The sequence below is a fragment of the Lissotriton vulgaris genome, chromosome 12, assembly GCF_964263255.1.
Source record: "Lissotriton vulgaris chromosome 12, aLisVul1.2, whole genome shotgun sequence".
NCBI classification, from domain to species: Eukaryota; Metazoa; Chordata; class Amphibia; order Caudata; family Salamandridae; genus Lissotriton; species Lissotriton vulgaris.
In genome coordinates, this window is record NC_141700.1 from 112,964,659 (window position 1) to 112,992,140 (window position 27,482).

The window sequence follows — 27,482 nt, forward strand, 5'->3', positions numbered from 1 at the left end:
CCGGCAATCTTGAAAAGTCTGCGACCTGCTAACTGTGCAGCCCCCGAGGACTCCTCGAAGCTGTGCATTGGGGATTGAGAAGCCCCAGCCCCAAGCAGCATCTGCACCAAAGATCAGCCCTGCACCCTCCACGAGTTCTGCGCGGGGCCCTTTAGCATTTTCCTGCTCGACGCGTCTGCCCAGTCACTTGCCCGTTGGCTAGTGGCCATCTCAGCGACGATCCTTTGAATTTACACCGCTGGTCTGGTTGCTCCAGACTGGCCCTTGCTTCCCTCAAAAGAAGCAGCCCCTCAGACCTTGCTGGTCTGAGTAAGAAGCCTACTTCGTATCCTGCGTGGGTTGCCTTTGCCAATGCTTGTTGACTCCAATCCTGAAGCTGACAGCGAGAGCCTTTGTGGGACAGTCCGTGCCTGACTCCTGGTCGTCGTCGACGACTCCTGGTCCACATGGCTGCAGAGACAGGCTTCCCATCAGCACCTGAATGCTTCGCAACATCGCCTGGTTCCTTCCTGGTCACTGGCTAGTGACCCAGACTCTGTCCCCTCTGCTTTCAAGTCCTCTTCATCTTCGATCCACCCTTGGATCCACCCAGACACTTCCCTTCTGGCCGCCTGCAGCATCTTTTCTCCAAGGCTCCATAGAACTCCACGACGAAACCCGACACACTTTGGGACCTATGCACCCACTTCCTGTGGGTGAGGTAACGCGAGTACTGTGGTGCTCCTGTGAAGAGCGCTCTCCTAGTGTCCTAGTTTCAAGTGGTTAGCTTCTAGTCCAGTCGGAAGACTCCCAAACCTTTAACTTTCTAACTTTACGCACCCATTGACTTCTATGTGTGCACGCGTGTGCATTTAGACACTGGACCCGCATCCTGTGGGCCTCCTGCTCCCTAACTATTGTTAGCCTAGTGTAGCCCCAGCGATTCATAAGGCCCTACACGCCTTACCATTGTTCGTGACGTGGTTCTTATACCAGTATTTTAGTATATGGTTTAGCGGGCCACCCGGGCCTATCCATATTTGTGCAACTTTTGTATGTTATATTAAGTTACTTGTTATGCGCTTGTGCTTCTGTGCTCATAAAGAGTTCAGGGGATTGATTTAGAAATAAATACATATATATTTTGAATATATAACCTGTGTGGTGTCCTTTCATTTGGTATTAAAGGGATTGCATATGGTAAAACAGCTGGCTTCACATGCCCTCTTGAGTTTAGCCAAAGACTGCTTTGTCCATGCTACCCCTAGGATAGCTGGTCTATAAGGTTGACTTTACAACCATCACCATAAGGGTTGTTTGGACTGGTGCAAGGTGCTCACTAGAATAGTGAACATCATATACCAGGCCAACTTCTCACAACCTCCACACAAGTTCTCAAGTAACAAGCTCTCGCGTGAACCCGGCTGGGGGAAAGGGTAAGGGGACACAGAAGAGACTGCCTTACTTCTGGGTTCACATCAGCGCCACTAGGCACCTTCGGTTACTTCTTCTGGCGTAACACTTCAATGTGAGCTGCAATTAAAATATCCTTTTGTAAATAAAACTTCTAAACCTTGTTTCTCTCGTGCTCTATAATTCTTTTATTTTAATACTCTCTTACCCCACTTTTTCCAAGGCTTAGCCTCTCTTCTATAGGACCTTGGGTAATCTTTCCTTATACAACTGTGGTTTCCTTAACCATACTCAATAACTTAAAATCAATATTTTATCGAATATTTCTTAAACTGAAACTTTAAATTTTCTTTCAGGTACTTGCAGTTTTGAAGTCTGGATATTCTTCTATGGAGCCGGACTTTCTGAACAGGTGAGTGAAAACTTGTACTCAAGCAAAAATTGCATTACACTACTCTCAAAATTTTACTCTAATACTTATCTTTTAAATTAAGTAATACATCCTATCTATCTTCACGTCATACACGTAACGCAGACTAACTTAGACTGCTTCTACAAACAAATTTCACTACACTATCCCCTGACAGACTACTAAATTCCTAAGCTCTCTCTCTCTCTCAAACCATTGATGAAGTGCATGGCTTCGAACGCTGCCAACGCACTTCATTGCTGAGTCTGTCCTCTCACCTTCATAGACTTGTGAAGGCTAGGTCGGCAACTTCAAGTTCTTTCTCGTGCGCCAGCTGTGTTCTCTCAGGTCACTACAGCGGGCGCATTCAGCTCCGGACATCGCTAACCCCAATCTGCGTCCTCTGATCCGACTGCGGTAAATTACAGCCACACAGTGTGCCCAATGGGCAGTCGGAAGGGGAACCTTGACACATCCACATACATCTCTGTTTTTAAGCGTCTGTGGAAGGATGCGCTATCTTGATCCCTTGCCGGAGGAGCTCCTGCTTTCAGCAGGGCACTTTGTGGAGAGAAAGGGACCGCTTTTGAATCCTTGTTTCTTCGGTTTAAAAAAAAAAAGCAGATTTCAAAACACTGCATAATGCTTCGAGACAACTTCTTTGAAAGAAAATAGAAATTTTAACACACAGAAATAAGTGTTTATCATTTTTTTTACAAACCCATTCAGACACTGTAAATACAATCATAATGAATTCAACAAACAACTTCTGTCCTCTGTTGACAGACTTGCAATTACACATACGTACATTGTAATTTGACTGATCATCGTCATAAGGTACGGATCTGTTTTGGTTGTACTACAAAAGTCCGAGGGACTAGACCAATGTCTCTAGGTCGTAAAAGCTTACAACCAAAAATACGATTTAGCTGAATAAACCACAAATCCTCTGGCCACTGAAGCATCTCTGCTTTCGGTAAGAAAATGTGTAGCGCGCAAGTTTCAGTAGTCTTTGGTGGGCCATAAAAATCACGAGTTAAATGGAGCTAGTTTTGTATAAAAATGGCAGTGTAAACCAGAGTTCAAGTCAACCTGGCATCTATTTGTGATTGGTGATCAAAATATCTTGAAATTCTTCTTTTTGTTGTATAGCTCTCCTGTATTTTTCAAACGCAAAAAGTTGATTTTTTCTTTTTCGGTGTCACTGTTTAAGTTAATCTGGTGGAGTAAAGAACTTGTTTCCTCATGAAGTACTTCTTAGAACAGACTTTCCATCTTCTTTTAAATATTGTACTTTCTTCGGCCAGATCAACCATTCAGCTCCTGGTCCAACCTTTGGGGAAAACACAGAAATGTCAGAATTATTCAACATATGATCATTCACAAGAAGCTAATCGGATTAGCACCACCTGAAAGCACACTCATAGACAAAGGACATTATTTCTGTGAAATCAGTCCCAGAGAGTATACCCCTTCAAATTGCAGATAGAGTTTTGAGGCTGCTTGTTGGTAAGCAACAAAATGTAATCCATTTCTTTCCTCCAGAGAGGCGCCAAACTGATGGACTACAAACTACCTGCAACATGAAAGCAAACAATATCGTACCTGCTTTACTTTTTCCTCCGTGAGTAGTTTTCCGTTATAGAATTAGCAAATTTGACATTGGGATGAACCACACAATTGAAATGAACATATATTCAAATTGACTGCTGCGCTGGTGTTTGTGTCTACGTGACTGTTGGATAATATGTGTAATCAGGATTGATTGCTCCATGTCTAAAGAAGAATATAGGCAGTTCCGAATCATAATTCTCTTTTGCATAATTTTTTTAGATTGGCAAGTCACAGACTTTATTCAGCTGAGCTCGATTCAGACCAGAGCGGATGCAGTATACAAGCCAAGCTGTGAAAATATTTGTCATTTGCCAGGACAAAATGTAACTATAGACTCTTTAAAATTAAAAATCGTTTACCACTTTTTGACATTTGTTGGGTTACTATTGGTATAAATTAAATTACACAATTATGTCAAGTTTCAGTTATTAAAAGGTATACTTCCCAGAAATACCTTTAGAAAGATGTAAAAAAAGATTGTCAGGATGACGTAGGTATGAGTGAGCCAAGAAACAATTCAGTTTGGTATGCACTATATAAATGGTTATTTATTATGTGTGTGCATCATTACAGTGCACTAAGTCTTACATGATAGGCTTTTATGTATATATTAAGAAAAAGGGTGCAGGTTTACCAGGATTAAGTAATTTGACCAAATGAAGAAGCCTGGATTTGAGATCCTCCCATTCATTTGGAATGGTGTGGCTCACTGGTTAGAGGCGGCAGACCCGGAAGCAGAGGACGGCCCGGGACCAGGGTTCAATCCCCGACGCGGCAGGGTCGTGAACCAGGGTCAGCGGACTCGATAATTCTCGCCTCGGTGCCTACTCTAACCAGGGATCACACTCGGCAACTCTGGGCATTAGCTTGCCTCATCTTCACAACGGCCCCCCACAAACGCCAGGGATGCCTGGTTACACCTTGGAGATACCCAGGAGGGAACATCTCACAGGGAAAGCCAGGACGGGTTCCCCAGCGGTCTATAGCGCCAGGACGCCTTCGGGTAGCAGTGCGCTTTACAAGACACACACATTTACATTTCAGCCAATTGTTTTGCCTCATGGTTCTAGTTTTAGAAAAGGTCAGTTCTTTGTGACTAATTCTCAGCTAAGAGCAGATAGATTTCACCATGATGATCAAAGCTTTAATTGCAAAGTATAAACTTTCCAGCGTACTGATACCTAATCCTACTTGAGAAATATTTGTGGAAATCAATTGGGTAAACCAAGTTTGATTCAATAACAATAGACAACAGTATAAAAATAAATTGTACAACATTTTAAAGCAAACCAGCAGGGCACTAGGTTGTTACCATCCATATGTGTTAAGATGTTAAAAGTTAAAATAAGTAAGCTAAAATAAGAAGGGCAGAGCTCATTTCATGTGCTAATGCCACAGCCTTGCTTGATTTAAGAAACTAAACTAATTCACCAGGATGTGTTAAATACTGGAGTTGAGTTATATGATAATGGAAAACATAATTATCTGGAATAGGGCACTGGGTGTTGCATGGATGACAGCATGATTAGCATTGCATGACATATGTCATGGTTTAAGAGTGAAAGTGCCTGGAAATGTTGAGGGAAAAAAAAGTGTGATTTATAAAAATATTCTGGTGCTTACTAGCGCTGCTCCAGAGCATGTGTTGCCATTTGCTCAATGCGAATATGAGCAGTAGGTATGGATTCAAGGAGAGCGTGTCCGCTTAGCAATTGTATGTAGAGTTAGAACGGCTCTAACATATAACTGCATTAGATGTAAAATGTTGAAGACTGAACTGTTAAACCACTGAATGACTTCTAGGTGAACTGCTCACTTTTGCATGCATCATGGGGGCATCTGAAGTGGGTACTTAAACAGAGTAGCTAGACTAGACTTTTAACTGCCCTGATATATGTTAATGTCGAAGGAGACAGGTTAACAAAATGGAAGTGACTGTACAAACGAGAGGAACTGCTGGCACTAGTAAGGAGAGTTAAGGAAACTAGTGAAGTACAAGTGGGTCGGCATCAAAAGCTTTATATGTTTGCATGTAACAAAATATGGAAGAAAAGAGACAAAAGTTGGGAACAATTAAATTTCACAGCATGATGGAATAAGCAGTGAATTATTTCACTCCAAAAAATTGTGAGTAAGGCAAGTATTCTTTTCAGTTTAGTTCCCGCACTTTAATGCAGAATTTTCTGGCGCACGAAAAATATGGTATGCTTAAAGAGAATGTAAGAAACACTGACTAGCAGGAGAAAGCCAGAGGAAGTATGTGTATTTGTAATGTGTTGTAAAAATGGAACTAGTGTATTAAATTGCGTGGATCAACATGGAGACCTATGTTGCTCTTCCATTTCTGGCAATGCAGTGGAAACAGTGATACCACCGGAAGAGTGGAAGGATATTTCCCCTTTGCGTGTGGTGGCAGCAGGGGTAAAAGATTATATGAGGATTCCTTTGTCATTAAACTTTTCGAAAGGTGAAAGTTTCAGCTGCTTGTTGAAGAGGATCAAGCAGGAGGAAGTGAAGACCAAGAACGTTTTTTTAAAGAAACACGGTTACCAGAGCAGTATTTTGAGACAAAATGTAAGGTTATTATTGATAAATGTAAGTTATTGTCCCTCATCCAGGATTTTAGAGAAACCTCTGGTCGATTATTTGCATAGTTAGGGCCTCTCATGGTAAATTCAAGAAGGTTGGTGATTTGTACATAAATGACAAAAGGATAATGAAAACTGGTAATCCGAAAATGCAGGAAGCTATGGCTGGTGTGCGATCACAGAATGAACAATGTCGTAATCTTTGCCCAAGTAATCAAAATAGTTACAATATGACTAGGTAAGGTGAATAATAACAAACATTGGCTAAGTCAATAGATTTCCACTATGCACAATCTATTGGCTTTGTCAATATTATACATGGTTTAAATGAAAAAAAAAGCACTATGACGTGGCCACCATTGACTGTGGCATAGCACTTTTCCCCCCTGTAAGCCATGCTGCATAGCAGCCAGCACTGCTGTGCAGAATGTTTTAAAAACAGTGCGGGGGGGGGGTCAAGCTACCAGAGAAAGAGGAGGGTGCCAAACAGCGGCGAGTGGGAGGAGGGCGAGGGTGAAACAGAGAGCGAAGGAGGAAGTGGTTGAAACATTGTAGAGGGGTGGTGGATCAAAGGAAAAGAGTGGGAGGAGGGTATAAGAACAACAGAGAGCAGGAGGAGGAGGGTAATGTAAAAACAACTGAGAGTGGGGGACGGCGGGGACAATTAAAATGGAGAGTGGAGAAGGGCAGGGTGCAGGTTTAAACAACAAAGAGTGGGAGGAGGGCGTGGGTGAAGGAGAGTGACTGTAGACACATGCACTCTAAGAATGCTTGTCGAAAATTAAAAAAAAAAAGTATCTGCAGGAGCCAGCGGCCATTGGTCTATGCTCCACGGCAGGGACACTTCGGGAAGCTCCAAGAAGAATCTGAGATGAGGAGGAGGCTCTGACCAGTGAGAAGCAAGTAAATAAGTGACGCAGGATCAAACCATTTTAAAATGTATTTTTCCTATTTACAAGAATTTCACAAGCACAGCGTAAATACTGTGCAGGGGAAACCTAACAAGGGGAAGGAGTGTAAATTCTTTTGGGAAACGTTCAAGAAACAAATTGGGAAATTAAAACAGGTCAGTAGAATGCCAGAAAATTGTGACAATTGAATGCTTGAAAACCCTCAGCTGGTTTCAATGGGGGTTTCTTTCAGCTTTATGGATAATGTCAAGTAATGCTGGAGTGAAAACAGGAGTTTGTGAGGTTTCTACTCAAAGGCCACTTCGTAATCCTCAAAATGTGTCGAAGTCCTAGGGATATGGGGTTAGGTGTATGTAGTTATGATGGGTTGTAGAGGATAAGATTTTACTAAGTTGTAGAAGTGGTGTACTAGTAATATAAGTGACAAATAGTATCAAATTGTAGGCTATAACAAAATTGCACCCGAAAGTATTTGGCTTAAAAAAATAGCAAGCTACTGGTACTGGCACAGAACGGTTTTGAGAAGTAGTAGTTAGCCATTTGTGCATAAGGTATGGAAGATATCTATTAATGCTCCGGACCCGGTGTGCACAGAATTGGACAGCTTGGAGGAAAGTATTGTGCTAGAACCACTGTAAGCTTTGGAATAGTTAAGTCAAATCGTGATCTCCCACCAACCACATAACTTGTTCAAAATGTGTGGCACCTCTGGGTTTTAAATAAAACGTGACACCTTAGGGTTTTGAGAAACCCCATCCCAACATTGCTGATACATTAATGACCTGGAGAAGACATAATAGTTTAGTGTGGTAGATCGGTCATCAGAATATTACCAAGTGGAATTGGAGGAAGAACCCAAACAGTTGATATCTTTCAATACCTTCAGAAGGTTATCATTTTTCTAGGATTCCTTTTGGCCTGACATCCATGACCTTGTTCTTTCAACATACTATGAAGAATATATTTGCTGCTGCAAAAGTGCTAACTTGTTTTCAGGACTACTTCTTGATCAGTGCTAAAACACAATAAGGATGGTACACGGATCCATTAAGCACACTGAGGGTAAAATATCTGAAGACTGAGAGATCTGTGTCTTACTTGGGGCATATTTGGAGTGAGGATATTACACCTGGGCATACAAAGGTCGAGGTGGTGTTGGGGACAAAACCACTAGGAAATAACTAACAGATAAATAAGGTTTGGTGCGTCATGCAGTATTATGGCAAATTAATTCCAAAAGGTTTTCCAGTACTAAAAACTTGAACATGAGGGGTCTAATCCCTGAAAGAAAATTGCATCAGATCAAATAGAGGTTTTCCAGGCACATTAAAAAAGTACATCTTTTTGAAAACCACAATTTTGTCAAGTTTTGTAATATTCTCCGGTAGATCATTCTAATGAATACTGACCAGATAAAAGACAAACAAGGAAGACAGCTGTAGGCTGTTCAGTGAACTCGTCTTTTAAAGGAAGGCACTATGACCAACATTATGCTAATCTGACATATTAAGGAAAAGTGCTACAAAGAGCAACCGACTTGTAAAGCTGTTAAAGAAATGGATAATTAACAGCATACAAGTGGACTGGACTTTCGTAGAAAAACACGCTTTTACACTTGCCTTAACAGACCTTTAAAAAAGGTGCTATCAAGTTCACTTCCTTTAACAGGTTATTTAAAGAAAATTATGACCCATGAAAATCACTGAACGGGGCCCTTAACATATATAACACCCTTACTATGTGGCTACCTCTCTTTGAACAAATGCCACAGTTAAAGGATGTGCCTCACTTAAAACCACAAGTTTACCAATCTACTTACAAAACATATGTTTATTTTCAATAAAGAAGAACTGTTACTTATAAAAATGCCTGACTTCTTGCGGTTGAAGTGGATAATGTGACATCTCTGACTAAGGGTAGGGGATAATGGGACACAGAATAAGTATGGTAGCTTTTTGTTGGCTGGGAAATCCCATTCCTATAATTATCAGGGTGTTCATCAACAAATGGGGAAGTGGGTGATACAGTCAACCTTAAACCAACTGGGGTTTGTAAGCGTCTGCAATGTGGTCACCAATTGCCGTTGGTAAACTCTAGTCCAAGTTCAGGTCCAAGTCCTGTGTCGCATTAACATGGTAAAGTCTTACTCACTGGTCTCCAAGAGCTGCCAAATACCCTAAACAAAACCTTTTTTAATTTAGCAGCTCATCTCCCCACCTTTCTTGGAAAGTTTGACCCATCCAGTTTATTGACTGCATTTGTACATCCCGCTTATGAAAGTCCTCTTAAGGTCTGCAGTGTGGTCCATCATGAATCAGTGAGTACACTAGTAAAGTGCACAGTACTAGCAGTGGGACTCTTGGTGTGAGCATTCCGCCTGAGTAAACCGAATGCCTTGCTTATTATTTTAAAATGCCAATCAACCAATGTAATTCTCTTTTGAGAAAAATGAACCCAAAATGATTAAAAATCAATCTTATTATCATAAAATTCCCCTAACGCTGTGCATTAATATTAACAATACTGTGGTTATATATAAAATACGACATTTATTCAGTCAATGAAATAAACTATAAAGTATTTTTATTGAAAAATGTCATAGTTACAAATATAACACAAATTTGTACTCAGATCTCTGCAAAATTTGATTATAACTACTTATACATTTCTTGTTTTCTTTAAAAAAAAAAATGCAAGTAGCAGACTGGCAACGTGACATTTGGCTGCACCCCACATTCTTCTAGGGATATTATCACACAATAAAAGTATTCATTTACAATGCTCAATGGCATCCACATTTCCAGGCCCACTATATAGGAAGTTTACAAAGAGTCACAAAGTAGGCGTGTGCACTCAGCCTTCCATTGACCAAGTTTCTGTAACAACCTCCCAGTTGCACCTCAGACTTGCTTATTTTTTTGATTATTCAACAATGATCTCTAAACCCATCTCCTGACAATTTTTGTACATAAGTACACTATTTCTGTTACTCCGCTGCGTCTCCTCCAGTAATTCTACGTTTTTTATCCATTCTGTATTTGTTGGTTTTTATTTCACATCCTAAGCATATCTGCATGTCCCTATGAGATGTGAGTTAAACATTTTGACTTTCGCAAACACTCCAATTCAGCATTTGAAACCATAAAAATCGGTATGCAAATCATCAATATTTTGCAACCAAAATCTGGTCGCAAAACATTGAAAAGTTAACGAGACCTCAGGGGATGCTCAGAAAGGTGTAGGAGTCTCTCTGGGACCGCTTCTCTATGGTGAATTAAATACAATTTGTTTGGGAACTCTAATACAAACAAAAAAAAAGAAACACGTTTCCTTTAGGCAAACAAGATGCATTTTAAAAATGTTTACTTTCTTTAAAAGTGATAACAGATATGGTGGTTTGCTGACCCCAGCAGGCCATTATAGAGTTAGAAATAGTAAATCTATACTTACCTACATGCACATACCTACACGATATTTTAGTCCTTGATATTAAGGTCTTGATATTTTGGTCCCAATTTATTTGTGTCCATGGTATTGTGACAATCAACCAAATGGTTGACAAATGTCACCAATAATTGGCATTGTGTCAGCAAAAGGCTATGAGGTGAGGGGAGTCCCTTGTCCTATAATTCAAATGAAGTTTGTTAAAGCTTTGGAGGTGAGGGACAATCCTGGCCTATTTTCGTAGTGGTATCCTCCAGTGACAGGGAGGAGTGTACACCCTTTTCTTATGATCCGTATCTAGCAGTCTAGAGCAGAGATGCTACCACTCTGTAATCGTCCTGGAATCAGTCATTGGCTGGAAAATGGGGATAACCCATGCATATAATAGGCATGGTGTCCGCCAATGACTGGGGTGAGGGGAAATACCTATAGCCTATAAAATGTGTAGCATATGTCACAAAATAGAGCTAGCTGATATCCTTGACTGTAATTGTCTGATGTCTCAAAGTGGCTTTGAGTTAGCGGATACATCTGGCCTTTAATAGGCATGGTGTTTATCAAATGCTGCGAGGGTAGAAAACCTCTTGCCTATAAGTGGAGCAGCATATATAAGTGTCTTGGATATTCCCGATCCTCCAGTAGAATTGGTTCCATCCGTGGTTGGGAAACCATATGCTGTAGCTGACATTGGGTTCATCATTACTATGAGATAGAGGAAGACGCTGACTTTTCATCAGCATCATATCTGTCAGTAACTGTAGGTTGGAGTTCTACAATCGTCAAGACAAGTAATTACCTTAAACATAATTGCTGTGGTGGTGGTGGAAGGTGGAGTATAACTTTGGATTATGGTCAAAAGCTTTGGCATCGAGGGTACACCATCCCTGTAATCTGAGGGATGTTTATCACTGGAATATGTGGAATACCCTCTGCCTACAGCTGGCATGGTGATTAGGAATGGATGGCAGACAATGGATACCAGAGTCCTGTATTGTACACGTTTGTCAAGAGAAGGAAGGTGGAGGAATCCCTGGTTGTTTGATCAGATTGGTGTTTGTCAGTGCCTGGGAGGCTGCCGATACCCCAGTCCTGTAACTGAAATTGCGTTGATCTGCGGCATGGGAGATACCAATCTGACCTTAAATGTGTGTGCTGTGTGGAATACCCCTATAATATTTACGTTAATGGCAGAGATTTAAGGCTCCATTATCAATGACCGTGGCTGTGAATGTTTATTTCTAATAACTGTCAAGGTGTCCATAAGTAGCGGGGAGATGAGTGATATTAGTCATCAAAAATTTCATCCATCTGCCTATGATTGGCTGATCAGCATGGATCTCTAGTGTGTGCTTCATGCTCCCTGTTCTTTGGAGAGGGCACATCATGTGAGAGGATGATAGCTGTTGTTCGTTTTACTTGTCAGAGGTTTGGTGATTGGAGAGTGTCTTGAGTGGATTTAAGTGCCACACGCCAAGCTTTTTCAGTCATTTGTTGAAAGGAAGTCATTACTATAATTCCAGCCAGTTCTCAGTTTTTTTGCATATACCCCTGTCTTGTGAAAGCGTCCAGTTAATATGAAAAGGAATGGATGCAGACTTACTGTTTGATACACTCTGGGATGTTCACGTGGTCCAGCGAAATGAGTTGTGATAACTCCCACAGGCTGTTCATGAACTGGATTTTCCTCCCAAACTTAGAACTGTAAAAGTAAAAAACAAAGTGTTACAAACGGAAGCCATGCATTGGCAAAGTTAGTAGGTCTGGCCTTGGCAAACTGCTGCAGTGGCTGATTTTTAGGTCTCGCCTAGCGTTGCAGCGCGAAAGCGCTGTCACCAGCAAGATCTATTGTGATTGTCTTGCCTCCCAAGTGATACAGGCCGGTGCACGAGCAGATTGTGGTCTGTGGACACGCCGCACTTGTAAGACGCGCTTGCATTTTGAACGCGCATGCACACGTACCAGCCGCCAGCCACTGCATACATACTCGATCGCGCACTTGTGAAACGCGCTTGAAATCTGAACGCGCGCGCGCACACACGCCCCAGCTGCCCCCAGCCACTCCACTTGTTTATCACATTGTTATTTTTCTCTTACAAACATTATACACAGTGATCAATATGTTTCTTACTTTTTTTTCAGCATTGCCAGTAGGACCGGTTTAATGTGATAATTAAATATTTATGCATACAGTGCCCCGTTTTCATTTGTTGGTACACTAAAGCCAGACCAATTGGCTTTGCCAGCGAAAGCTTTTTTCTAGTCTCCAAGGAAACTTGACTTCCAATTGACTGGTAAGAAATGATAGTACATCAAGCACCTGTCATGAACAGGGTTTAATGCACCAGCCATGTTGAAAGCAGCGAGGCTTTCATTTTCAGCAGCAGCAGTGGTGCACCGCACTGCTTTTAGCGATGCTTCAAGGTTGTGACGCAGGGTGTGTTTCATGCCCTGCTGGGCCACAGAACAAGTGAGGGGGATGGGTTGGCGGTGCCCCCCCAACGGTGCTCCCCGCTTCTCCAACCCCGGGTGTAGGCATTCCACCGTGACCAGCCACATCAACCCTCCCACCCCCGGCCCAGCATACAAGCCTACCCCACGGTTTACTGCCCGTGCACTTTATAACCGCACAGTAAACAAGTTACACAACACAGGTGATTATACTGACTGACCAACCCTACTCGCCCTCCCCTCCCCCTCTACTCACGGAGGCTCGTCACTAACCCAAGTACACGGGAAAATAGCAAAGTGGTGCAGAGATTGCGTGGACGGGATTACTCGCCTATTCAGAAAGTTTACACACTCCGGCCTCCCAGCGGTCGCCGCCGAAATGTGACGGCAGCAAGAATAAGTAACACGCAGGCAGCCAGAACAAATCAGATGTTTCCGTTTGAGACCCAAGTCGTGCTGTGGTATCATTGAAATAAACGCTCAGTAGGCAACGGATGGCGTCTAATATGGGGGGGGAAGACTCCCAGCAGCCTCCTTTTCTCTGAGGGGCTGGAACCTCTCCAACAGGAAACCGCATTTGGTCTGCCCTGGAAGCTTTGTCGCAACAAGTCAACGAATGCTCAAGTCTTGCCAAAGTGGGATATTTCCCGCACAAAAAGGCCGTGGTGTTCCCATTTGTGCGAAAAATAACTCTCCTGGTGGGTGACAGGAATTTGGGCTTTATAATTTGCCCGTAAGTCCGCAAAATTTGTAAATGGAGCGCTACTGAAAACAAAGTCAGTCATGAATAGGACAAAACCGCCACTACCTAACCGCCCTGCTTCATCTGCTGGCCTGCCTCTAGTGAGTCTGGACCAATGCGGTCACGAGGGGCAGGCCAGTAATACGGTTTTGTTGTTATGATTGGCCCAGCCGTGGTCTAGGAGGGGTCGCGAGGTACGCCCACTGCGTGCGACATCGAGAGGAATGACGACCCCTGCTTGCTGCTGCAAGTAACTGTTGGAGCCATAGTCGGGTGAGGCGGTGTCAGCGTTTTAAATTTTTATTTATTTATTTATTTTATGTGTTTTTATATAGCGCAGACTTTACCCGAAGGAGTCAGAGCGCTTCACAATAGGAACAGTAATGACACATGAGGAGAAAATTACAAGTGAGCAAGTTACAAAAGCAAACATTAGGTGACATGAGGCAATAGTGACAATTGTGCATGTATCAAGAGCAAACAAAATTCAAGAGGTAGCAAACGGTACGTTACAAGAGGAACAAGCAATTGCAATGCAATATGTCTCACATTTACACGTGTTAAAGCTATTTGCATTGTAAATGACAATGCCTTTTATTTATGTTTTAAAAACTAAAACATAAATAAAAGGCATTGTCATTTACAATGCCAATACCTTAAACTCGCATAAATGCGAGACCTATTGCATTGCAATTGCTTTTTAGGTCTAAGATCTATTGTTGCCGACTAGAATTCGGAAGCGGGACGGGACCTGTGCACGCCCGTACTGCAAGACATGAGCTGTGCACGCGTACGGCTCTGGCGTTATTACAACTCCTGGCACCATACACGTGCACATCTCCTGTCTGTGCGCGCCACACTTACGTGAACATGTGTGGCCAGCGTGTAATTTAACGCGTATGATGGCATATAAACTTGCAGTAGAAAACAAACACACTCGCATTTTTCTAAAAGCTTTCATTAATTGCAAGCAAACCTACCCCACCCTGCACGTTCTAGCTTGCTAGAAGTATTCCGTATAGCCGCTTTTAAAAACCCTGTCCTTACGCTCCTGGTTGGGCCCTACCTCAGTCGTTGCTCTGTTGGCAGCCGGCAGCTTCACAATCTCCACAACCCACTCACAGACGCCTCTGCCTCACCTTTTTGGCAAGGTGGTGCAGCAGTCATCCCCTGACAAGTCCCAGTTCGTGGTTAGGCTTCTCAATCACGTCGCATCACCATTACCCAGCATGGCCGGACAGCCAATGTGCACTCTCACGGCGTGCCTACAACGTGCGCATGCCACGCTTTCACTTTCCCATGTCATTCCAGCTAATGCAAAATAATGCGAGCATTATAGTCTGGAGGCTGCAAACAGAGATTAAGCATGGGCGGAAAATCCGTTTCGCTCGCGGATTTTGCGGATTTTCGGTAAATTCGCAATCCGCGAGATTCGCGAATCTCCCGCAAAATCCGCAAATCCGCGAGCAGCGGATTTTATGGCTTGCTCGCACTGTTTGCGTGAGTTCGCGGCTTCCCAGTACAACTTCACGCCCCGCGAATAAGCGCTAAATTGCAGAAATACGATCTTAGCAAAACTGAAACTACTTACCAGGTTCAAAAGTTCAGGCTCATCATTAGTAGCCATTTCCTGTAGTGCTTCCTGAGGGGCCCCTCCAGAGTTCAGTTGCCTACTTGCAACTATTATGTGACCCTGCTCTGAACCTCAGAATAGTTACACATATGCCACAAAGGTCCTGAATTACAGCTAAGGGAGACAAGCAGGAGCCAGGCTGGAAGTTCAAATCCATTAATCAGCCCCTAATTCATTATTGTCAGTTGGGGCAGGGCAGGTGTTGTAACTAATTTTGCAACAATGAAAGCACTTAGCAAGTGCAAAAGATCACTAATCAGGAAGCACTAAGGAAGCAGGTGCCAGCTAAAAAAATATTCTGTGACACATTAATCAGCCCCAAATTAATTCAGGTCACTTGAGGCAGGGAAGGTGTGCTTTGCTTTGCCGAAAATAATGTACACTGGACAACCAGAGTGTGCGGTGATGAAACAGAGGGTGGCATGGGTGGGCCAGAGGGTGGCATGAGTAGTCAGAGAGTGGCAGTGGTGACAGAGAGTGGCAGTGATGAAGAAGAGTGTCCCAAACAGGCTGGACACGTAGAAACAACAAGTTCGCAAAACTTGCGACCCGACAGGTAAGTTCGCGTTTGCGAAATTGTACAAAACCCTCGCAAACTGGCAGAAACCCGCGCGAACACAAAAAAAAATCCGCAAATTCGCGAGAATTTGCGGATTTTGCGGATTGCGAGTTCGCAAATCCGCAAAATTCGCGAACGCGAGATTCGCAAAATTCGCCCATGCTTAACAGAGATGACTGGCCCGTGCCGGGTGCCCTTCGTCAGTCTTCCTGCCACCCAGGTGGGTATTGTGGGCGATGAGGTGAAGGGACAGGTCGGACAGCTCTTTGTGACATGTGCTGCACCCTCACAGGAACACTAGGTGGATTAAAGACGCCAGGGTCTGCTGCAGCAGCTCGAGGCACCCCAGTGCCAGCTCCACATCGGCTTGTTTGAGTGTGGTTTAGAGAGGTAAATGTGCTATGTAAACAAATGGCCTGGTTTGTGTGATTTGTAAGGAAAGTGTGCATAGCATTCTGTTCTGTCATTGAAATGCTATCGGCTGCTGCCATCGCCGAGTTCAGCAGACTCCTCTCTTGAAAGTTCTCTTTCTAATGTCATTCATGGAAAAGAACCGGTGTGAAAGCCCTTAAACATGTTCAGCTTATTCAAAAACGACGGAGGGTTGCATCTTCATTGTGGCGCCTCAGAATGTGTGCCTGTTAACTAAGAGTGCAGCAGTGTTCAAGTGCTAGTGTGCGCGCGCAGCCAACTTTCAGGTCGTTTTAGGTTTTTTCAAACCAAGAGCAGTCATTGCTTGGTATGTGGAAACATACAAACATAATACATACTGGGCAGAAATACTGTGCTGTTGCCACGGCTGCGGATGGACGTCAGTAGCAAAGAGTCATCAATCCTAAAAGTGTTGAATGCAAGATAATGCGATTTTCTTTTCACCAGTGCAGGCAATTATGAAATATTTTATTTGCAGAACTCACAAGGAGTCCTAGATGAGGTAATACATTAACAACCTTTTGCAGTTGCCCACAAATCTTTGAGATGCATGTGCTACAAAGAAACCAATACTTTGTTCTTCATAAGAAAGACGCATGGATTGGTCTCTCATTCTGTACCTGTGTTGCTTTGTGTGTGTGTTTTTTAATGTAATTAGCCTATTTGAGATAAAACAAAATCTAAATCTTTTTCGTTGTGATCATTAGCATTGGTTCCGTTATATAGAGGTTTGCTAATTGTTTGACATCGACCTGAAAGAGACAAAGCAATGTCTTTTAATATTTATTTATTTGTAGTATTTATATAGCGCAGACCCAGCCACACGGGCAACAGAGCATTTTACATATAACTAGCAGCCCGTCCCGACATTGTCCGAGAGCAAAAGGCTGCTTCAGGGCCCCCGCCCGCCCCGCAGAAGAGTTGTCTGTGCAAGTCCTGGCCCTGTTCAACTGATTTGGCCCACTTGTGTTATTTTTTTAATTCGTATGTATTGTTTTCCGCGTTTTATGTTGTCCGCAAGATGTGAGGAAAGTGTTGTGTCACCTGTTTAATGTTTTTTTTTCTTTCGAAGGCTCTTTCCGTGTGTTCGTTTTTGTATCCCTTCAAAGAAGTTTCCCTTTCGTTTTGTCAATTGTGTGGTGAAGTCCTGGCAGTGCTCGAGTGATTATGGGCAGTTGTGTTATTTTCGTTATTCGTATGTCTTATTGTAAGCGTTTTATCTTGTGCGTTTCTCCGTTAAGAAATGTTGGCTTTTTTTGTTCGTGTTTACCCCCCTGTGACGTCGTTGGTCAATGGCCAAAGGTTAAAGACTTTTTTTTTGGTAAGCCGAAGTCGTGTGTGTATTTCTTTAGTGCGTTGTGATTGGTGTAGTATGCGATTAATCCTGCCCCCTGTGTGGCGTCATTTGACAATCCCCATCGATGGAAGGCCCGCCAGGTTTTTAATGCAAAGGCGTCAATGTTGTCTGGGTAACTGCAACGAATGTGTGTATATTTCTTATAGCGCGCACCTCTGCTGGTTTTGTATATTGGTGTTTCTGCGCTGTATGTGTGAATTTAAATTCATTGAAAGCGCATTTCCGCTGTATGTGTTGAGATTTGCAAATGTTTGTTAGAAATTCATTGAAAGCGCATTTCCGCTCTATGTCTGCATATTGTGCGTTCTAAATTCAGTGAAAGTGCATTTCCGCTCTATGTGTGCATATGTAAGTGTGTTGTGAAGTCGCTTGGCCTATGTTTGTTATTTGCACTTGGCACGGCCCTGTAAACGCCCAAATTTGTTGTTTGAGGTGCCCACGGTCACGATCACGCGACCAAGGGACTACTTTACCACTTTTGGCGTTTTTGCTTTTTTAATGTATATGGTGTACATATCTATAGCCTATGTCCTTCTGCCACATCTCCCCTTTCAAATGGTGTATTGGGTGTAGTGATTGGTGCATTACTTTTGTAGTTTACCTGGCTCAAAGGTTTGTGTTCTCTCTTTATAATAGTAGTATAGACTGGAAAAAGAACGGTTTACTATCTCTCTGCTGAACTTAAAATGAGAAGGCTCCACTGAATAGGCGATTACTCTTCCACATCATGTAAGTGGATATAGTTTCACTTGCTTTCGAGTGGCTCCTGTAGTATTCTTTCACAAAGATAGTTTCAAAGCATCACACATGGCCAATAAGCTCGGTCATGGCCCCTATAAAAATATAATAATTTATCATTACTTCTGTCTTTGAAGAGTCTGGCTGAACGATGTTATTGCAGTTCAGCATTCAAACAGTATGCCATGACAAGCTTGTGCGATGGCTACATATTTTTTGATTTCTTATTGCAAGCATATGCAGTACAAGCATTGGCATAGCCAATATGTCTCGCCTTTGGGGCCTTATATGTGGACTACTGTTAACAAGTAGGCAGTAGCGCTTGTGAAAAGCACAGCGCTCTAAAAACAAGCATTTGCAGTGCAATAGGTCTCACATTCACGTGAGTTTGAGCTATTGGCTTTGTAAATGACAATGCCTTTTATCTATGTTTTGGTTTGTAAAACATAAATAAAAGGCATTGTCATTTACAATGTCAATTGATCAAACTCGCATGAATGCGAGATCTATTGCATTGCAAATGCTTGTTTTTATTTGTAATTGCAATAATATAGCGTTTAAAAAAAAAAAAATGCCACAGTCTAAACATGTGAAAATATGCATACAACAGAAGTGTTGAATTAAAAATAAATTAACTATCATGTACAATTTTACAATTGTAATAGACCAGTAAGTGTGGTAATGTATGTAGAGCAGATATAGAAACCCATTTTATTTTAAATGCCAATCTCAGAAAAAACAGATTGGCTTTGAACTGAAGGAGTTGTTTAAACACCCCAAAAGACTAACGCAAATATAAATATGATTAAGGGCAGAAAGAATAATATATATGCAAAATAATGTATTAGCCCACCAGACCTGGCACTGAATTGCACTTCTTTTTGGGTGGATATGTTCAAGTGATCAAACAAAATGCCTTCACTTACAGGGCAAAAGGGACAGTGATGAAGTTGGCTTACCCATTTTCCCCTGCTGAATCCTTTAGAGGGAGGAGGCAAAATGTGAACGACAAATTAAAAGGCTAGTGGATAAAGAGGCTAGTTTTTGATGTTTTTGCTATTACATGAGGTTGGCAGACAGCTACATCTGTTTTTAGGCCAGGTCTAAAAATCTATCCTAAGCATGACTGACAAGACATTTCATTTCATGCCAGTTGTTTTTGAATACTGAGGAGAGAAATACCGTCCTACAAAATACATGGGGCCAAAATACTCACAATGAAAATCCTGTGATGGCAAGCATGTGTTGCTAAGTATAGATCTGAAGATATATCATCAGGATACATATATGTTGAGTTACGTGCAGTATATCAATACGTACATATACCGACGTTCACAATATTTTGGTAGTTGATATTTTGGTCACAATATTATTTAGGACAATATTTTGAACAATATTTTCAGCACTGCACCCTTCTTACCACTGCTGTCCATTGAGACAGCCAGACAAGGTGAACTTCCAAACCTTATTTCTAACCCTACTGTAGTGTCAAATGAAGTAGAATATATTTAGTGCTTTTTGTGTCACTCAATTGAATTATTTATTGTACAGGGATGCTGCCACACATTAAGTCAAATAGTTATAGTATGTTATTACACAAGACTCAAGAAACGTGTAAAGCTCTGCAAATATATACCAGAGAGAGTAATCCAATTGAGAGTTGCAAACATTAGCCCAGGAATAGATGGAACTCTGACAACTTCCTGTTCTCTGATCAATTAATTCCATGCTGTGGTATGTTGGGAAAAGGGGCAGATAATATTTAAGGTTGATTCTGCACAGGGTTTTAGGGTAGCAGGCAAGTGGCGCTCGGGCAGGAACAAAAGCGTGTGGTGCTGCCAGGTCAGAGGTAGACCCAAAACCCCTGAATGAGGGAAGAGCTAATAGCCCTTCGCCAAACAAACATGAACAAATCCTGGGCACACGTATAGACTCAATAGTCCATGCCTGTGACTCTTCAGGGATTAAATCGTGTGGTACAGGTATTGCAAGACCGGTGATAATTCCAACCCGGTTTACGGGTGTCGAGACAGCCGTGGATTGGCTGTCTGGTAATGATGAGATTAAACGGGCGGGTACGTCTCTCACTGAAGGAGTGTATCGGAGCAACGATACACTCCTTCGGCGAGAGACGAGCAACAACGTGGACCATGCACCACCAGGCTCTAAAACCATACGGACGTACCCGCCTGTTTAATCTCATCATTACCAGACAGCCACACCACGGCGAAGAGTCACAGGCATTGACCTGTTGACGAAACACATGTCGGCTGGCGTTGTTTTCCTCATGAACATCTTCACATAAACAACCCTTAAGAAAACCACCGGTGTCGACTACATCATATTTCCAAAATTGTATTACCTATTGAGTCTATACGTGTGCCCAGGATTTGTTCATTAATATTTAAGATTGACCATAAAATATCTATTTTAATTGCTAATTGTAGTATTGCGTATTCTGTGTTATAACTAAAGCAGATACCTTTCCACCATGCAGTAAATTACAGTTTTACATTATTTTTCAGTTTAGAGTTATTAGTTGAATAGCAACACCAATAAATATATCAACAGTTATACTGTGCACTGTAAGGTTATGCAATTTTTCAGTTAGACACCTCTAAAAGAATGTTCCTTAATTAGGCATGATCTACTAGAGAAGTTATTTTGGTAATTAGCATAGTGCTTAGTTAGAGAGACACAAGAAATGGGCCTTAAGCAATTTAACTATACTATTAGGGTCTGGTGTGTACATGCGGAACAAACATCAAACCTATGCGCATGAAAAACAGATGCTACAGAAAATACAGTTGCTTTATTTCCCTCTTAGTCATCTCTTGCTCCCCACTGCTACAGATCCTCTATCCAACTGATTTGAGATGTACAATAGTCTTTCATGCATTCCAATAGAGGCAGAAGGCCACGTAGAGGCAGCCGGTAGAAAAATAGTCCTAAGTTATAATGCACTTTTAATACGGCGGTGGGGATATCCGCCACATTTGTGCCAGAATATCAGATCCAGTGAACTCTAAAATTTGCCCTAAAATACTACTTTGGGTTGATTCATGATGTGTCAATAAGAGTAATTGGAGAAGCTGCTTGCCACTTAGTATGGGGGGACCACGGAAGAGATGGTAGTAATACCCCAAACTGGTGTGTGTGAAATTTCTTTCAGAGAAGGAAATGCGGTCAGCCATTACAAAGTTTCGGTATGTCTGGACTGAGTCAGTGTCCACACCCGGACAATGTTCATTCTACATGACCGCATACCGACAATAAACTATTACTGCCAACAGGCCATGAATGTCTGCGTATTCTGGAGATACAATGGCCTTGTAGGATATCTGGTTATGACTTCCCTTGGGGCCCATTGTGTCTTTGCTTGGCAGCCTTGGCACAATGTTTATGCGCTTCAACTTCTCTACATGGATCACATCTTCCCTTGCCAAGACCTATTGGTTCATATGAATTGTTTTGCTGGACCTTGGGAATACTGAAACATATTTTGAAGTCGTTTGTTAATGAAAAACAATATCTTGAATTTTTTGTGAACACTTACATGAGCTCTTCAAAGGGTTGCGGCTTGATACTATTGTTAGTGGTTATCCTGTGACGGACTAGGAAGAATTCTTAGATTGTTGCTCATGTATATATAAATGTCATCCACCCATTGGAAGCTAATCAGAGCTGCCGGCATAATGCATGTTTTAAAATGTTGCGTTTATCTCTCACACTTCCTCATGCATCACACAGCTTAGCACTGCATCCCATAACATGATACCCGTACCTCGTGCTCATCACTCACAACTTTGAAACACTTCCCACATGGGCCCAAAGCAAAGATAACACTCTTCCAACCACACATCTGTACGGACAACTGCCTCAGCCCCAATGTAGGGGTTCAAATGGCTGCACAACTCATAATACAGTACAATACAATACTACAATACGAAATGCTGAAAATGAAACTAGAGAGCAGGAATATTAACTCTGTTGGTTTTCTCCAGAAGTCACGTAGAAACGAAAACTCATTATCTATAAAAGTGTTTATAGCGATGAAGCTTGAGGTAGTTATTCAATTCATGGGGAGACGAGCTAGTGGATATATATTTGAGGTACTTATTCTCTGTGTGTAGTGTGTTTAGTTTTTAGGAATTTCAAGTACCACATCAGACTGCAGAGTGTTGGTGGCACATATATGTGTGTGTGTGTGCGTGCGTGTGTGTGTGTGTGTGTATAGATAGATAGATAGATAGATAGATAGATAGATAGATAGATAGATAGAGATAGATAGAGAGGTATATATAGAGAGAGAGATAGATATATCTTGCTAAGGAACAGCCATTCCCTATTACATATAAGCATAAAGTTGTCTCTGACAAATTCCTTAAGCTATCTCTTTGCCTTGCAGATATTCACTGCATCTCGACAGATGTCCTTGACCAACTAAAGTAATAAGTTAGAGTGATGGAGACCAATGTATGTTTTTCTCTTATCCCTTTCCTCTTTCCAACCAGCCCTCCTATCCCTGTATATTTGGTGTCTGGTGGAGTTAGTGAGACAGAAATGTATGTTGTTCACGTTGGATTCCAAGCACTAATGTTAGTGCATTCTGTCACAGTTGAATTAACAATGTATCGAACGAATAGCTCAAGGGACTAGATCAAAATAAGCCACTGGCTGAAGTAGACTTATTCAAAGATATTCAACATAACTGCTTAACACAGTATGTATGTCATAAAAGGTGCAGGTACAATACATATTAAATCTAACCAAGCATTTGCAATGCAATAGGTCTCACATTGACGTGAGTTTAAGCAATTGGCATTGTAAATGACAATGCCTTTTATTTATGTTGTAAAAACAAATACAAAAATAAAAGGCATTGTAATTTGCAATGTCAATAGCTGAAACTTGCGTAAGTGCGAGACCTATTGCATTGCAAATGCTTGTTTATGATGCAAAAAAATTTGTGTTCCAAATTTTGAGGAGTTTGTTGGGAGATGTTCAACAAACTGTATGGCATGTGTTCATAGGACCCCCTACAATTGAAACTCCGGGAAGCACACAATGCCATGCACTCTGCCATTAAAAATGGCAATATTTGGGAAAACCTTGAGGGAGGTGGTACAAAGAGAATATCTGCCTATTTAGGTGTATTTAATTTAATGAGCAGTATTTTAGGATGGAAATTAAAAAAGGTCACTATACAAATTTGACGCTTTCTGGGATAAATTAATTTCTGTTATTGCAAAGTATTGCTCGCATTTCTAATTATTTTCCTCTTCCTTTCGTTACTCGTTTATCCCCTCACTTTCTTTCCAGAAAAAAAAAATATTTTAATGTGTGTGTGTACACCTTTACATTGTAGCGTTCTAATCTAGGACCCTGATCGATAATGTGACCTTATGCCCCTATACGGCTATAAATCCATTTATTCCCTATATTGGCATAACTGATCAAATGCAATATTCAGAAACTCGTCTCTGGCCTCACACGAACAGAGCCACATTTTCAGAATCACTTTCTCTGCCACTTTCTTTGCAGCCAGTTAGTGCAATGACATAGCAGAAGTTACTATCTAAGATTCCTAGATTAACAATCCGAGTTCTTCAACAAGATAAAAACACCTGGGAAAGCCCCGCTTGCTATGTTTTGATTAGTAATAGAACTCTAATGAGCACTGATAGACGATCACTTCCTAGTGACATCTTTATTGACGTCTTATGTCCAAAAACTTACGTCAAACAAGGCACCTTTCAGGTATAAATATTACCAACGTTGCCTTAAGCAAACGCAAGCTGCCTCAATGCCATCGTTGCTGACGAAGCTGCTGTTATGCTGATGATACCATAGCTGCTATCGCTACTGCTATCGCTGCTAACGAGCGAACGATGGTGTGGTGAACTTAGGAGCTGAACAGCCGTCCCCCTGCAAAGAGCCCAGCAAATGCAAGCTGCCCGCGGACGCTGCCCCTCCTCCTCTTCCTCGACGCGCTGAGAGAGACGCTGTCTTTTCTCCTGCAGAGAAATCCAGCTCCGGCGTTTCCAGGCTACCCTTGCGGGTGACTGGGATATCGACCTCCAGAAGGAGATACCAGACCTCCATCATTCTATTCCAGAGGTATGGTGTTGACTAAACCCTTAGAGAGAATTCTTGAAGGAAACCTTGGCAAAACCAACTTAACTTAAAGCTACTTACTTACTCCCCTCCCAAGTATTAGGCTTAGGTCAGGTACACTGGGGTAGGCGTAGTTAGAAGCACCAGTTGAGTATTTTAGCCTAATGTATATATGAATGTATATATGTTTTATTCATTTTAAACCATTGTATGGCTAAGAAACCATATCAATGCTTTTACAGTATTATTTCGCAATACTCATCTTACTGTACGTACTTTTTATAATAACAAGTCTTGCAATTGTGGCAATTCATTTCTCTTGTACGAGAAGAAAGACTGTTCAATAAATGTTACCCTTTATTGAAAACGCCCGTCTCTCTATTCTCTACATATTGTGAAAGTAAACTGCACAACCACTGACTGAGTAAAATAACTGTCTATTGTTTCACACGACCCTAGAGATTGACTCTTATCTGAGGAGCAAAGTTGTCATGTTGCACGGTTGTTGGAAAACTGAATCCCTTCTTGTCTGTACCAAGGAAGCTGATCACTTCCTATTCAGAGAAGAAAGTTTCCAGTGACCTCTGAGCTAGTTGGTAACAAACCCAATTAAGTTTAGCATAGTCAGTGGAGGCCTGGAAGATCCGCCCTTCTACGTCGATACTACTGTTTATGTTATTCCAATGCGCAGGGCCTATTGGGAAAATAGGAACTACACTACAACATTTTACTTTAATGTGCTCCATTTTTTTTATCTCTTAGTTTTCAGGCTATCTTGTGTAATTCGTTAGTTCTTAAAAATCTAAATTATAATTTTAGCCGTAATAAACGGAGTCTCCCTTCTGCGAAGGGGAAGTTCGTATAATGGAGTTTGCTTTTCTTTTCCAACTAAAAACGACCCTGTGGTGTTGACATGTTGAGGTCTGAGCTGCGAACCTTACAGTGGTGTTTGAAGAGGTGTTTTTATGTAGTGCTAGGAAGTGAAATTTCAGTTTCTTCAAAGCACTTTGAAACACTGTCAGGATACAGAAACGTCAACACTGGGAGAATGCAGGCAGCCATAGCCTCCTAAGACCTACCTCACAGACACCAGCCAGCCAGAAAGGTTCTGTGGGTGGGTTAAATGCAAGGGAGTAGGACCACTCTTGTATGGCAAACTTTGGTTTGTATGTATCCTGAGTGCAGCTGCCCTAGCCTGGTGTCACGTAAGTGCTGCTGGGAGCCCTGAGAGATGTGCTGAGGCTGTTGTGGGGAATTGACCCTTTCAGAGCCAGATTGAGTTATTTGAGCAAGCCAGCCTGCTCAACAGTGTTCAAGAGTTGCCTTTGTAATAATTTCACACACAGGTGTACAGCTTCTGGCGTGTGCTGCTTTTATTTTATTTGTAAACAATGCAACGTATGACCCAAATGTGGGGAACTGCCAGCGCCCCCAACCTTGGAACTGGGTTCAAGTCTCGGCGTCCCCTCAACATCCTGTGATTCTGGGCAAATCCCTTAATCTTCCCGTGCCTATCAAAAAATCAATGTGTCATTGTGTAATGTAATTGGTGCTCATGTAAAGTGCTCCAATACCTTCGGTTTGCGCTATTTAAAAACTGCAAAAAAATAAAATGAGTCTGCCGGGAGCCCCCTTTCCCCCTGTGACCCCTTTAGCCTCTGAACTCCGTGCGTGCTTCACGGCTGTACTGAAGACTTTTCTTATCTGCTTATTAAAATAAACAAGAAGATAAGAAAAGTCTTCATGGCAGCTGCAAAGCAGCCAAGGTGTCCGGAGGGGTTGTCCAAAAAACAGACAGGGCGGATACCAAAAATACTCTTTTCCAATGGGAAGCCAGCATTTACCATAAATGCTGACGCTACCTAATGGAAAAGAGGGGCGGGCTTAGAGTCCCTTTTAGAAATCTTACATGTACAATATCTCTCGTACAGGAAGCGCGGCCATGCCCACGAGACAAAAAATTAGCTAAGCTAATCATCCTAACTTCCAAGTCAGCACAATTTTGAATCAATTGATTCAGAGCATGAAATGCGTTACTTACCTGTAACTGCAGTTATCCAGTATTAGTGTCTTTCATAGATTCACATGCCTGAATCATTCCCCGTCGTCGAGACGGGAGCCTCCGGTATATAAAAAAGTAATGTCCTAAGACATACATAAAGTGATTAGGTCTAAGGGTCTCACCTTAGTAACCTATCTAGGTCCTTATGCAGGAAGGACCAAATAGAATAGGCTCCAGGGTCCCACCTTGGTAGCCTATCTGAGTCCTTTTGTAAAAAAGGACCAAAATAAAAGAAACAACCAATCAGCTACTACCTCCCTCTAGAACCTTCCTGTGAGGAGCCTCAGTCTCTCAGATTTTCGTACGCACCAAGTTGGTAGGTGTAAACCTGTTAGAGAGAGGTGAGTCCTGCCAGGGGAGGCGGGAGGGTGCATGTGAATCTATGAAAGACACTAATACTGGATAACTGCAGTTACAGGTAAGTAACGCATTTCTTATCCAGTATTTGGGTGTCTTTCATAGATTCACATGCCTGAATCAGAGTAGCAAGCAATACAATATGCACATCCTGTGTTGATACAGAACGTATACACCTGCAAATAAGGAACATTTGTGACTGTATAAGCAACAGCATACAATGTCATGCAGAATCTAGTAATAAAGAAATGTGCATACCAGTCCAGGATGGTGGGAAGTAGGAGGGCTCACCTCACTGAAATAGATGGCGAAGCACCGCTCTGCCCACTGCTGCGTCTTTCGTCAGCTCAGCATCCAAGCAGTAGTGCCTGGTAAAGGTGTGCGGGGACTTCCAGGTCGCCGCTCTACAGATGTCCAGGAGTGGCACTCCAGCAAACAGTGCCGCAGACGTAGACATGGCCCTGGTGGAGTGGGCTTTGGCCCGTGAGTCCAGGGGTCGTCCTGCCTTTTCGTGACAGAGAGTTATAGCTGAAGAGATCCATCTCGATATACTTTGCTTTGATAGGGGCATGCCCTTCCTAGGTCTGCTGAATGCGACGAAGAGTTGGGATGACTTCCTGAATTGTCTTGTTCTATCAAGATAGAATTTGAGGCATCTCTGAAGGTCTAAAGAGTGTAG

At 42.2% G+C, this 27,482-nt stretch overlaps 1 protein-coding gene across 4 annotated transcripts in view; it reads right to left on the reverse strand.

The window, feature by feature from the left end:
• Window positions 1–2,479: 2,479 nt before the first annotated feature.
• The window catches only part of BNIPL (BCL2 interacting protein like), a 221,152-nt gene continuing 196,149 nt past the window's right edge, over window positions 2,480–27,482 (reverse strand). For all 4 annotated transcript variants that reach the window (XM_086947437.1, XM_086947440.1, XM_086947438.1 and 1 more), the window contains exons 9-10: window positions 11,959–12,057; window positions 2,480–3,134 (exon numbers count right to left, since the gene is read on the reverse strand). In XM_086947437.1, coding sequence (XP_086803563.1) covers window positions 3,110–3,134; window positions 11,959–12,057 — 124 coding nt within the window. In that variant the 3' untranslated portion in view covers window positions 2,480–3,109. The remainder of the gene's footprint in view (window positions 3,135–11,958; window positions 12,058–27,482) is intronic.